The 14039-nt window shown below is 44.9% G+C and overlaps 1 protein-coding gene across 1 annotated transcript in view; it reads right to left on the bottom strand.

The window, feature by feature from the left end:
* The window catches only part of med14 (mediator complex subunit 14), a 39651-nt gene that overhangs the window by 1431 nt on the left and 24181 nt on the right, over nucleotides 1–14039 (bottom strand). Inside the window, exons 18-30 of the mRNA XM_006638892.3 lie at nucleotides 12204–12350; nucleotides 11726–11817; nucleotides 10578–10730; nucleotides 9290–9559; nucleotides 8395–8538; nucleotides 7815–7926; nucleotides 7363–7494; nucleotides 5831–6013; nucleotides 5028–5266; nucleotides 4230–4409; nucleotides 3163–3270; nucleotides 1544–1669; nucleotides 450–639 (exon numbers count right to left, since the gene is read on the bottom strand). Coding sequence (XP_006638955.1) covers nucleotides 450–639; nucleotides 1544–1669; nucleotides 3163–3270; nucleotides 4230–4409; nucleotides 5028–5266; nucleotides 5831–6013; nucleotides 7363–7494; nucleotides 7815–7926; nucleotides 8395–8538; nucleotides 9290–9559; nucleotides 10578–10730; nucleotides 11726–11817; nucleotides 12204–12350 — 2076 coding nt within the window. The remainder of the gene's footprint in view (nucleotides 1–449; nucleotides 640–1543; nucleotides 1670–3162; nucleotides 3271–4229; nucleotides 4410–5027; nucleotides 5267–5830; nucleotides 6014–7362; nucleotides 7495–7814; nucleotides 7927–8394; nucleotides 8539–9289; nucleotides 9560–10577; nucleotides 10731–11725; nucleotides 11818–12203; nucleotides 12351–14039) is intronic.

Below are 14039 nucleotides of genomic sequence, written 5' to 3'. Positions count from 1 at the left end.
GCTTCCTCATTTGCAACTGTACGTTATTTAATGAAGACAATGAATCTGCAAGTAATGGTTGCTCTGGGAAATCTTTTCACCTACACATCTACTTCAGTGCTATGAGGAGCACGCTTCCATTAGCAATGTCTAGGCTTTATGTTTTAATGCTCAAGAATAAAAATCAAATATTGCTTTGTGCAGTCTGATCCATTTTGTGACACTATCTCTGGATTACAGATAGTTCTGTTCTGACTGCGATAGGTATTATTTCAAACAGGTTTGGAGCAATGTGAAAGAAAAAATGTTGTTATGTGTAATAAATGTGCTTGCTGCGCTTTCTATTGCCCCTCCCCATCTTGTAAAACAGACAGTGATTGAGGTGGAGAACAACGGGTGAAATAACTAATCAGTTAATCCAACCGCAGGCTGAGGGGAGGAGGGATGTGGCGATGGGACTGCACACTCACTCTGCCGGGGGGGGTGCATCTCGTTGAACCTCTTGAGGATGCTGCTGACCATGAGGGCGGCGGCCCCTGAGGAGCTGGGCTGTCTGGGAATGTCCGCCTGCTGCGTCAGCCCAGTGGCCATGTCGTAGACGATGGGCACGATGATGCTGATGGGCTCCTGGGGGACGGGCAGCCTCTGGGTCAGCTGGAGCTGGGGGGAGACAAGAGGAAGGCAGGGAGGGATATGAGTGGAGGAGACTAATGATCTTCACCCCATGTTGCAGCTTCTCTTTCCTAGAATGTCTACCAGAATGACACCTGGCACCACTCTTCTAAGAGAAAAAATGCACCCCAGTGCATTCAAGAATCACCTGAACACTTTTACTAGTGGAACCAAACACTTGGGCTTGGAGTTCTTTAGACTGACACCATTTAGAGAAACAATGGTGAAGGATGAGTCATCTAATCATATATTTCCACTGCTACACCACCAAACACAAACATACACAACCTGGTGCAATGATACGTTTGTTCCTGACTATGGTATCATGCCCCTGTTGAGGAGTTCCCAATGGGTTGTTCTGGATGAAAATGACAGCTCGCATCCCCGACTGAAACTTGAAGTCAAAGTGATCTGAATTTGCTCGTCTGTATTGCACAGCACTTCAAATTACTGCCCAGATATCACCATCCTGGAGTGGGAGCTTCCGGCCCAGTTGCCCTTTGCTGCTGTCTCCCTTCCATTTCCATGCTGACATCACCTTGGTCACTGTTGTATGTGAAACATCTGCAGGTTAAGCTGTCTTGGTCACTGGAGCTTGGTCACACAGCCAGGCATGTCCAACATTTTAAGCATGCTGGGATGTTGTTTGCTTATTTACCACAAGAGCCAGAGCTGTGTGGAAGCCCTTGCTTTGGTGTGTCTCATTGACTCGGGTGTTTCCCATTTTTATTGTACGCTCCCTGCAACAGTGTTAAAATGGAATAACCTCTAACCCATTGCCTTGTTCAGAAACCTTTCCACCAATAGCTAGATATGGAGGTGGTGGGGAGGTTTTTATACTGTAGCCCAGTCACTGGATCAGCGGAATAGCGGTCAAGGCTGATTTACTTACGAAGAACAACATTTTAGACTTGAGCACCACGGCGATGGTCCCGGGAGGCGCGATAGGCGGGGCGCTGGGTGGGATGGTGAGGCAGAACTGTACATTCCACTTCAGTTGGGTGGCCTGGTCTGGGAACTGGGTCAGAACAGAACGCAGGACTGATTTAGTGCCAGGCTGAATATCCCTGGATGTCCTATTTCTACAGGACGTTTCTAGGAAGTTCTAGGAGTTAAGAGACTACGTTCGATGTTGACAATCTAAATAACTTGACACTATCACCAATTCTAACTCTTCATTACCTAACTGCACTTTTAGGACGCAAAAGGCTACAAAGTATTAAAATCGCAACTTTGTTACATTATCAGTAATATAGTTGACCTTTTTCCCCCCCAAGAAAGTCTAAAGATTAAGTGAAAATTAGCTTTAAATATTAGCCCTCATTTTAAATGTGACATTTCTGCGGTAAAAACTGTACAATTTAGTTACTTAACAATCGGAAAAGTATCTGCACATGCACTTAGCATCAAAAGAAACTGCATAACTGCAACAAGTTCAGTGATCAGGATAATCACCCTTGCCATAGCAGATATCTTACAGAATGGAAAACCAAGTTAATTTTGTTGAGTAACATTTGTCATTGATTGGCTGGGAGTCTACTGTGAAAGTCACAGGCTCTATGCAAGTGTAAGGATTATTTATTCGGAACATCTGGAAACAATACAAGCTGTATGCCTGCATTGCAAGCTTTGTGCCAGGATGCAGATGCTTTCCTGTAGGATTCAGTACTATTCTTCTCATAGAGCCCGGTCTCTGAATCCAAAATGCCACACATTGTCCTAGATCATCAAACAATGTGCATCCCCACAGGGTTCAGGTGTGGAAACGGTCACATTCCCATCGCCACACAACTTTGTCCTGCTGCAGTGTTATCATATTAGGACGAGACCGCAGGAAGATCAAACATGTGAGGTACCAGGACTTCCTGATACAGGGCAGTCAGGTGGTCATCACTCACTACAAGTGGAATTCCATACTCAACAGACAGCCCTCTCAGATTGTCACACTTGGATTATAATGAACTGATCTGGAAAGGGTGTGATGACTCATGGTCTCCCCATAACTTCCTTCAATCATTAGCTCATTATGGACAGACTGTTTAATTGGAACATCTTGCCACATCAGAAATTCCTAGCTGTGGAACATCCCAAAACAGTCAGCACTGTTGCTTTGTAAGTCTCCAACATATTGACACAAAGGCATTCATCTCTTGATAAGGGAAGCATATTTCCTGTTTCTTTCTTAATTTGTTGAAAATCAAGCCTAGTGAAATCAGCTTGTCACCTATGCCAGATCAACGCTAAGGCAATTCATTGCCTCACAGTCAGTCAAAAACATATGTTCAATAGCCAAAATCAATATGCTGTATCTAAAAACATATATATGCGTAGAATGATATATGTTTTCTGTTTGATGATGAACACTATATATTTAAATTTCTCAAAAACTGGCTTCCTTTGTTTTGGAAAAAGCAGATGAACATACAGTACTTTGCCAGATTTCCATCATATTATCCTATGAAACAAACACGTGGGAAATGAAGATTTTTACCTGACAGCAAAAGCACTTACCAGCTCCAGTTTCATGATGCGTACACAGTCCCTGAGGATGTGTGTGGGAGCCCCTAGGAGCTTGGTAAAGGCATTTAGTGTGTTGTATTTAAAGGGTGGTCCAGCGACCTGTGAGAGAAGGAGAGACAAATAACGGAGCATAAGACACAAAGTTCTGGCCCATGACAAAAATTCCAGCCCAAACTACCTATGATTTGGTAGAAGTTCCGCTAACCAGTTTTAACGAGTTTTACTGTTCTAAGGTTAAGATATTTTTGTCCAATTCTCCAAGTGGTTCACTTCATCTTCCACTCACTTTGATTCACAAAGCTGCTCTGTGGTGCTCAAAGCAGCATTTTCTTGAACCAAGTCACACCAGCACACACTCCATACTACATAGTATGCTATGTCTTTTACAGCTTATTCATCCTGTACTTGCTTTGGTCATATATGGGATTAATCAATTTGCTTCAAATCCAGACTGATTAATCCATTTTCAACTTTTTTTTCCAAATAGCCATCTAAACATTAACGTTTTCTGCACCATTATATTAATGGCAAGGACTTCAAACAGGCCATACAAACATAACTCACAAAACCTAAACTCTGATATGATATACACAGTTAGAGGAAGATTTTATCCTAACAGAGGGGAGCAGGATCATAGTCAAAAGACTGACAGAATTTTAGACTGCAACACATTTATGTTTTACATGACCTTCCTGCAAAAGCATAATAAATGCTGAAATGTCTATATATAAACATGGACTCTCATCACTTTATTTACACTAAAGAACACTAAATCAAGGAGAATTAGGCCACTCAATGGAAAGCAGTACACTATTTAGTATTAAAAATCTGACAAAACTAAATTACACTCTGCCCCATAGAACAAAGCATAAAGGAGGGAAAAAATGCTCTAGTTTTGGAGCTTGGCGGTCAAGAACGTTTATTGAGCCACTCGCATAAGCCCAGTAATATTTCACATTTACGGCCTACAGCTTTGCTCTCTGGAATTTTTCCCCAGGTCTCCAATGCTGCACAGGAACAAAAATCCCACCACTCACGAGCACCACCTGCAGTCTTACCCTGGTCTCAAAGAACTTCTCCAAGACCTGCAGCTCCTCCTGGGACCAAGGCCCTGTGTTATCAGGGGTCACCTTGAGCTGTAGGGTCTGGTAGGTCTTGGGGTTCAGGGCCACTCTGCATTTGAGCACATCCGTCTTGAACATGATCACCCCTGGCTCATTGGAATTCACAATCTGGAGCTACAGGAGCCAGAGGGAGAACAGAGGGTGTAGGAACACGACAAAGCGTAATGCCTGTTAGAATAATTTCAACAGGCAAAAGAGCAAAAACAGGAACTAATCTATAAGCTACTGATCCTGAATGTGAGTTGGGGTTCGCCCACCTTAGTGATATGCACTAATAGTCTATTACATGCTTCTTCAAAGTCAAATATTTCATTTATAATGGGACAAGAAGGAAGAAGAGCAAAAAGAATTAACAAGAAACCAGTCACACTTAACTACCAAATCTGTTTAGGGCCACTTTATGCAAACACACTTAGAAGTCATCGTCTTCATCTTGCACCATCTTTCAAATGCATTCTGAAATAAGATTCATAGACTCATCACGGAGAAGGACTGTCACAGTAAGAGACAGCAGGCCCAGAAAGCGTGCTCTACCAGCAGGATGGAAGAGGAGCTTGCCTAAGGATTTAGAGCTAGAGTACGATTCTCTTGTTAGATCTCATCTGTTAGATGCAAAACCACACTCCCAACAGCCTGGCACAGGATGAGAAGACAAAAAAGACGTTGGGGCCCTGGGTAACGGAGACGGTAGGTTTTCTGGAAGGCAAAGGGGGGGGGGGGAGGGGCGCTTACGTTGGGCTCCTGCTGGATGATCCTCTGCAGGTGACGCCTCATGATGACCGAGCCCAGGAAGCGCTCCAGCGGGGAACACAGGTAGCTGCCAGCCAGGCCAGGCACCAGACAGGGGGTGGGCGATGGCAGCAACAAGACATGCAAGGCACTGTGGGTCAGGATGGTGGGGATGGAGGCCGCCCAGGAGCGCTGAGGTAGCTTACGAGGAGGCGGCATGTTTGTCGGCATTGCCTGGGAGCCTGGAACACAACCCCAAAGAAAGGATGTCACTTCAGGCGAAAATGTGTCCATGAAACATAAGATTTGTGTTCGGGGGGAAAAAATAAGGTCTCTCTATGATAGATTTCATTTAATATGTCCTGAGGAATGTTAATATACTCAAATAAAGTGGCCTGCAGATTTAAATCGCTTCACTCCCCTTATGCCCCCTGAATGGTACATTTGGAAAACAGAAGAATAAGAGGCTGGCGTCTCGGACAGGGCGAGAGCAGTCATGTGCTCCGCATTTCTGCGAAAGCCTCCGGATTACTGTGACCCTCACAAGGAGGAGGAGCTACAGCCTGATAACCAAGTGGAGGGGGCTAGTTCATGTACTCCCAAACAAAATCAACAGAAACTAGCCATGCCAACAGGGGAAATCAACAATAGTCAGCAATGGTGCTCGACAGGCTTTGCTCATTGCTGAAAGCCCTCTTCGGCTTAGGGGAAGCTATCCATCACGAGCGACTGCAGGACACGCGAGTGCTACGCCCAGCGGTGGAGAGGCGTTTAAAGACGCCCAGCTCTGGTCTGCGGGGACTTACTCGTCCCGGCGCGAGGGGAATGTGAGGCGTCAGGGATGGGGGAGTGCAGGGAAGGGTTGGCTGGCGACATCCCCGGCATGCGAGCGGCGGGCGAGGGGCCGGACACCTGGGGCGAGCCCGGCCAGTTGCTGGAGCGCTGACCAGGCGACATCAAGGCGTAAGGAGAGCTGGGGTCCAGGGTGCCTGCAAAGCGCAACAATAATTTCCGCAACTCCCAACACCAAAATCAGGCAACTGGCACATTGAAGCTTTGATACGAGATTTCTTTTTATAGCAGCTTCTGAGCAGAAGTACCCCAGAAACACACACATGTGCAGAAAAGGTCCCCCACCTTCTTCTTAGCTAACTCTAATACAAGGTTCAGATGAAAACAGCTTCATTTACATTTTATGACGGTTTAAAAATTGAGCAACCCAGCCCCTCGAACAGACTCTTACCTGCAGCTGTGTGAAGTAGTGGTTGAGGTTTTGAGCTCATAAATGAAAAGTCATGGGTTCAAATCCCAGGTGGGACAGTGGTGTTGTTGCATGTTACTCAGACTGCTTCACTAAAATACTCATCTGTATAAATGGGTTCAAATGTAAACTGATTTCTATAAAAATGTCAGTATTTAATACAGTATAAATCTCATTAGAATGTTTTCTGTCCACACAGGAAAGAGCAAACTGGCCTTTTCTTACTCCCAGGATAGCTGCAGAATAAAAACCCCAAATGACAAGCTGTTGAAACATTAAGGGCTGCTCTCTGGCTCTTAGCACAGTGGGCAGAAGGCCAGTCCTCTTCAGAAGGCCTCTGAGAAGAAGAAAGACTTCAGCCCACACTCTTAAAATATCTCCACAGAGCTTTCTCCAACCACAGAACTAGCCATTCAACCACTTGGCTTCTGAGCATTTCATGAAATATGAGCTGGGAGATAGCAGGACATTTTGACAATTCAACGTCTTAAAGTGGCCTCAAATGTATCATCTGCATTTATGGTGAAGAGAGTAGAGGTAGAGGAAGAGAGTAATTAAGTAAAATTAAGTGGTAAAGATGGATTTTTACTAATTTCTTTACACAATAACAGCAAAGGATTCAGCAGACAATCACGCAAGGAGAAAGAAAATGTAAAAAAAAATGTATATTCATACCAATCATTAAAATAGTCATAAATTTCCTGCAGCATCAATTTATGCCGAACATTTCCACTAAAAAAATGGCAACCAGCCTTTGTTGAAACGAAGAGCAGAAATTAAGTTTGCGCGACATATTAGAATATAACAAAATTAATGAAAATACTTGTCATGAAAGACCAGAATATGATGGAAAAGTATTTCAGAAAGTTTCATGGCACATTTTGTAACCAAAAAGATGGGGGTAACGGCTGGTTGGAAATCGATGTCCTTGATTTTCATTCACTGGGAAGCATGAGCAGAGAGATCGCAAGTTCAACTACCGTTCAGCCGCGCGCTTTAAAAAGCCCCACTGAGAAGCTGTATGCGGTGCAGAATCATGTACCGTGTCCTGCGGGCCTCGCCTTCACTTCCACTTACCATGCGGGCTGGCAAAGTTGGACGTCTGCCCCATTGAAATCCCCAGAGAGGAGGGAGACGGGGTGGGGCCAAACGATGCCGGCGAAGGGGCCCGCAGCGCGCCGCTCGGGGAGCTGGCGGCGTGGATGGTCCCTGCACACAATCAACGAGTCGGCTCGTCAGACACCAGCGTGCAAAGTCACGTCAAACACAGCGGCTAGGCGGGTGGCTCCGAGCTGATGGCGGGATGTCTGGGATGGGGATGGCGAGACCGAAAGTATGCCTCTCACGAGGTGAGGATTCCGTACTCGCTAGAACGCATCCTGGAAACCGCGGCGTGGCTTCGCTTCATACAAACAGCAGGTGCGCTGCAGCTAAGCATATGGTTCTCGGCTCATGTGGGGGCTATGGTTTTTGACCAGAAAGCAGCTACTGTTTTGCAGAAAGAGTAAACTGAGGGGGGGGGAGTTTACCTGGGGACTGCGTAGGCATCATGGAAGGCGAGGGGGTCACTCCTGTGTGGTAGGAGGTGGGGGGCGACGTTATGGGGTAGACTCCTGTCCCACCTGCCTGCTTCCCAAATGGCTGAACACCGGGGGGAGAAAAGGAAGAGAGCGACACAAGCTTAGCTTAGATTGCTCCACTGATTTAAGACTTGCATTTCTGGGCTATCTACCTTAAAAAACACACAGCCGTAAAGAGAACCCCCAGACACATTGTTCCACTGCAGGCCCATGGCACAGTCTTCTGTATAAGAGAATGCCTTCCACAAAGCCTGAGTGTTTCAGATGCTGCTGCATTTGTCTCCTTTTTTTGCGCTTTATGTTGTACCTCCACAACGAGACCACCAGGTCTCATGGCATTACAACCTCCCAGGGTTTTTACAAGCAAACAAACGTCTCACCAGTTTGGTCTAATCCCCTTTTGGCCGTTTGACCGGGGGGGGTTGACAAAGGGCTGTCAAAGTGATACTCCAAAAGAAGCACAGAGGACAAAGCGTATTTTCAATAGAATCATTTTTAATGTAAATGGGGCAAAGCTGTAGGGCCTCACCTGGGGCTGGCCTGGAGGAGGCTGCAGTTGGGACATGAGAGCATCCATCACATCCACCCCCACGGGCGACGGGGGGTTGTCATCCTCGTTGACGGACCGGCGCCGGGCGTCCTGGTTACTGTCCACAAACATATTCAGGAATGTCTGGAGGGAGGCACAGAGGAGAGAGTTCAAGCTACCGGTCTCGAGGGGGAAAATGAGCCACACTCACAATGACAGCACCCCAGTTATTATTTATGCCACTATCTTTCTATTTCACTTCATTTACCCTAGCTACTAATAATGTTAGTAGCTATCGGTGTGTGACCTAAACAAAAATGGATTTTAGGTTTTGGAAATCCAGAGAATCTCCTCAAGACACTTATTAATGCAAAGGCTAACGAGCTTTCCATGACTGATGCTTTAGTATTCACTTTAACGGTAAACGTAATTCTTAAACCGACAACTTTTTTCTATACGCACAAGAAGCAGAACAGCTAACTTTGCTCCTCGCATCTACGAACCCCACAGGCGCATGTGGGAGAACGGGCCAGTAGAGACAAACTCCACGTTTGAGCCACAGCTGGGGGAACCCCGGTCAAAGCTGATTTGTTACGCCACTCAGGTTGGAACCCATGATTACAGAGCTCAGGCTGCACTTCGGAGGAGCACCTTCACAGGTTGAGTCACTAGTGAGGACCCAGTTAATGCAATGCTTACTCAGCTTCTAAATAAGCTGATTAGTCAGCCCTGGACTGGGTTGGAAAAATAATGATTTCCAGTCCATGGATCAGTCCTGGTAAAGGAAAATTAAAAGGAGAATGCGTGAGAAAACAAAGGGGAACCTTTCCTGGAAGAGAAACCCACACTATAAGGTACAAAACAGACACTTGTACATAAACACAGCAGGCATCACCTTAAGACCAGGCGCAGGGTAGAAGCCCTCCACAATCTTGGTGTTGTCAAAGAGGCTGTAGGCCCCGTCGCGGATGGCCACCACGCCTCGGCTGCGGCAGTAGATGTCGATACAGTACATGTTGCGGAAGGCCAGGCGGATGTGCGTGGGAGACTGTGGCAGGATGGAGAAGCACTGGTAGGCCGTGTTGGTCCTCTGGGTCAGACCCAGCATGGGCACGGTGGGCAGCTTATTGATGGCATTGAGAGGACCCTGCGTGTCAAACAGCACCTGCAGCACAGCAGTGGGGAGGGAGGGGAGAACAGTGAGCAGACTCCGACATCCATCGGCAACCACCTGTTTCACTGCCTCTGCCAGAACACGGCCTGATTGTGACAATCCCCACACACTGCAGCTCTAGGAAAAGCAATGACGCCTGGCCTTGGCTCCTGACCCAACTGACAGGAAGAAATCACCCAGTGGACTAAGACCTCTCCACTGTTTTACCATGTCTGCAATGTCACCGTGTCGTCATGTACAGGAACTATTAAGGATGTTAAATGAAAGTAACTGTCAATACCAGTTTCTTTTACAAAACACATAAGCAGATGGCTTCCTTTCATAAGGTTGAGAACAGTGCATCAAAGAATTATCCTAAGGTATGGATAGTTGCAGATCAAACAGGCCATCTTATGACTAAAATCTGTAGGTTTTCTGTAAAAATGTTTTTTATTTTAGCATAAATTCACCACTGAGCTTCATGTAGGTCCTAGAGATATATAAAGGGCCAAAGGTTTGTTAGTTTTTCATAGAAAAGGGCTGGATCAAATCACCCCTGATTATTAAGTGAAGTACTCACACAGCTAGACCTAGCTATCACTTTAACTGGACTGATTGAACTAGGGGTGTGTTAACTTTTTCACACTAGGACACTGGATATTGTTGGACGTTTGAGATGACCTTTTTTATTAAATAAATGAAACAAGCATAAAACTTTGGAGTTATCCATTCACTCAGACTCCCTTATTATATCACTAGAAAACACTAGAAACAACATTCACTGTGGGCAAATATGCAAAAATCCAGGAATCCTGAAATATGGTGAATATTTAATAATTAACAATTAATTATAATAATAATGGTTAATTGTTTGCAGAACTGTAGTACTAGTATAGAATATTCTAGAACTATCATTATATATTCAAATATATGTAAGTTAGAACAAATCACCCAAAATAAATAACCATCTAAGCATGGTGGAACATCATTTTTAAGAGCCTTAGCTCCTCTGATATGAACAGGGGTGTACCTGCAGGAGCTGGACCACACTGGGTGTCTTATTGAACATTTCCTGAAGCTGATGAAGGATGATATTGTGACAATTACTGCAGCCTGAGTTGGGCCCCACAGTCCCCAGAGAGATGTGAAACTTCTGGGTCACAGAGTTCCACTGAATCGTGATCTGGAGAAGAAGAAAGATGAACAATCTGTAAACTCAAAAACAATGACGGTGCACACAAAACCATAACAGAAAACCAAATACGTGCTCTAAACTACACGTTCAAGCACTAATCATGGGACCTAAAAAATGGGGGGGAGAGATCACAACAGAAATCATAATTCTGTGATCAGAAATAAATGATTCCTGAATCAGACATAACATTTTTAAAAGACAAATGGTTTACTGACTAGGCGGTTGCAAATACGTACATAGTGGAATGAAAGTCATTTAAAATAAAAACTCAGTTATTATTAATCAAGAATCAATTAACTTGTCCTGATCTACTCCTTTTGAGCAGGTGGTCATACTGTAGTTACTGAACTGGATTTTAAAAGGACCACAAAGCACAATGTAAGTAACACTGAAAAGTTCATAGAAGCTATTCTGACCTTTCCTCCTCCAACTTGCGTGCACCCATTACCACAAAGAGTCCGATACCATCCAAGAAAGATGGGACAGAATGCCCACACAACTATCCATGACTACACATTCTGTCATTACTTTCAAATGCCAACACACTTTCCACATCAAAATATACTAAATATGAAGTTTGTTATACTCAACATAACATTTGTACAGCAAGGCTCCATTCTGCATTTTACAAGAAAATTAACAAGATAGAGCCACTTAAGTGTCCCTTTAGCAGGGCCATTGTTTATTTTCCTTCTTATGTAGAATACTAACAGAAAATTAGCTGTGGGAATGTGACATAAGATATTTGAAAACAGTCGAACAATGAAAGACAGAATGTAAGACTGCAATTCAGAAGAAGAATTCCAAACACGTTATTTTTTGCTGGTTTTATAATCGCCTTTGATACAAGACAGAAAAGCCTACAGCTAGAAACTGAAATGCTCAAAGATGAATTCTTCTACTAGCTTGAATGGATCTAAACAGCTCACTTTACTGCTCATAAATTCCTGGGGTTATCAGAGCAAGGGCTCCGTGATACTTACTGAGCTTCCTTTAGTGCTGCCGTAGCCCAGGACAAGCTTGCGGTAATTATAGAGCCGGATTTCAGAGAACAGGCTTAAATAGGAGGGCATGTCTAAGAGGGAGAGAGAAATGAAGAACTCAGCATTCTGCTGAAATCATAGTTGCGTTTCAGATGGAAAAGTCCGCTCTCACTGCAACCCACAGCTGGGCCCTTTCAAATCACCAAGCTCCAGGGTTTCTTCAGTCACTCGATACAAACACAAGGCTATCACCAGATAACCAGCTGAAGAGTCACACCCCACCCCCCCCCCAGCCCAGTCCAGTGCTCTGTCCCTTCACTCTTCATCACACTGGTCTACATATCATGCCAGTAATTTCTATTTCTGCCATACTGGAAACGGGACGTTACTGAGTAATCACGCCATTGTCATCCATCGTACTAGAAAAATCCCTCCAAGACGTGGTGAACTGGAAAAACAGGGCGATTTCCCTCCTCACCTCCAAGCGACCGTGCAAAGTCCAGGACGCACTCGTAGAGCTGGGCGATGCTGCACCAGTCATTCAGGAACATCTCCACCACCTTGCGCCCCCCCACCGGCTCCGAAAGGGGGTTCTCGTAGGTCAGGTAAACGTGCCGCGTGGACGCTGCCGAAACAGAAGTCACGCGTTTGAGCTGAGCCACATCCCAGTCCTGTCCTGCTTTTCATTCCCTCTTGCAGCCGTTCAGCTGAAAGCTCACTATTTTAGAGGGCAAAGAAAGTTAAGTCCAGGATACTGGGTTTGAGCAAGAATATCTCCACTTGCACTTAAGTAGAACAATCACATAAAGAGTCAACTTCCAGAGAAGAAACATGGGAATCACAGAAGCAACCAGAGACAGAGGGTAGATCACATTTCCTCCCTGTACTCAAAACCCACCCAGAACAACAGCTGTATTAACAACTTTAATACAGGAGAGAACTGCAGCTCTAGGCTGTCTGCCTTGCTGAAATCACTTGCAAATATCCCAGTGGTGAACAAGACTAATTAAAGCACAGGCTGCTGAAAGATCAAAGAGAGAGCTCAATTAACATGCAATGGACCATTAGCTGGAAGACACTACATAGTTCTAAAGACAACCCTCCCAGGTGGGAGAAGATGACAGGAATGGCCCAGGGAGTCACAGATCAGTGCCTGCAAAGACCTAAGAATCCTCCATGTCCATCTTTTAACTCCAACAACATTCCCAATCACAATCCAAGCTACTCCTAAAAATGAGGGAATAAACTATTAGGACAGTTCTATAACCCTGTATTCCTGTGCCCAGTCCTACACAATCACAAAGATTTAAATTACCAGCAGGAAGCCACTGAAGACAAATGAGTTGGTACAATCAGGAACAGTCTGCCTTATTACTCTCACACCAGACGCTATAAATAGATATAAAAAGCACAGGTTTCTGAAAGCCAGCTCTGGAACTCTTGTAAAATGAATCGACGCACAATGAAAAAGACTCTTAACGAGGTCTTCAAACTACCTCATGCTCAGGATGAACTGTAATACGTAGGTCTGGTACCAGTTTATGGAAAAATACAGATCGCACATTAGTAGCAATGCTGAAACAGGTTGCGCATACATTTCAAAATGCCTTGCACTGCTCTTGAAAACCTTTAAAAGACTAAGATTAAAGTCACCGATTCAGTTTGTCCGAGTTTGCCTTGCCTGCACTTCACCAGCATTAGCTATTCCCTTTATAAAAAGGGCTACCCTGATAAAAGCAATACCCACTGGTACAGCCAGCCAAGATTATTTGTTGGGGAGTTTCAGAAGCCATCTCATTTACATGATCCTACGCAATGGAAACAAGAGACAAATCCCACAAGCCCACAGCAGTAAGGGCATGGTAAGAAATAAACAGTCAAACAGCTTAACAGCTCAAGGAGACACTTTCGGTTGCTGAGAAAGTTAAAAAAATCACTGACTTTCTGAAACGACTATTCTTTCCCTAAACCCTGATAGCCCTTTTCCCCTTGTTTACCTACATCTCATTTCCCAGGTTACATTCGACATATGCAAAAACCACACATGGGTCTCACAATACATTCACAGCACTGGGGAGCCCTGGGATCAATTCTGGAGCTGGGGAGCTATCAGTACATGGCGTGTTTGTATGTTCTGTGTTCAAATGTGTTTCCTCCCACAGTCTAAAAACATGCTGGCAGGTTAACTGGCTTCTGGGAAAACTGAGCGCGCGTCTCAGCGTCTATGCCCGTTTGCCTTGCAATGGACAGGTTTCCTGCCCAAGGTATATCCTGCCTTGTGCCTGCTGCTTGCTGGGATAAGCTCCAGCTCCCT

The sequence above is a fragment of the Lepisosteus oculatus genome, chromosome 15 (assembly GCF_040954835.1).
Source record: "Lepisosteus oculatus isolate fLepOcu1 chromosome 15, fLepOcu1.hap2, whole genome shotgun sequence".
NCBI lineage: Eukaryota > Metazoa > Chordata > Actinopteri > Semionotiformes > Lepisosteidae > Lepisosteus > Lepisosteus oculatus.
This window is presented reverse-complemented; position numbering and strand designations above follow the sequence as displayed.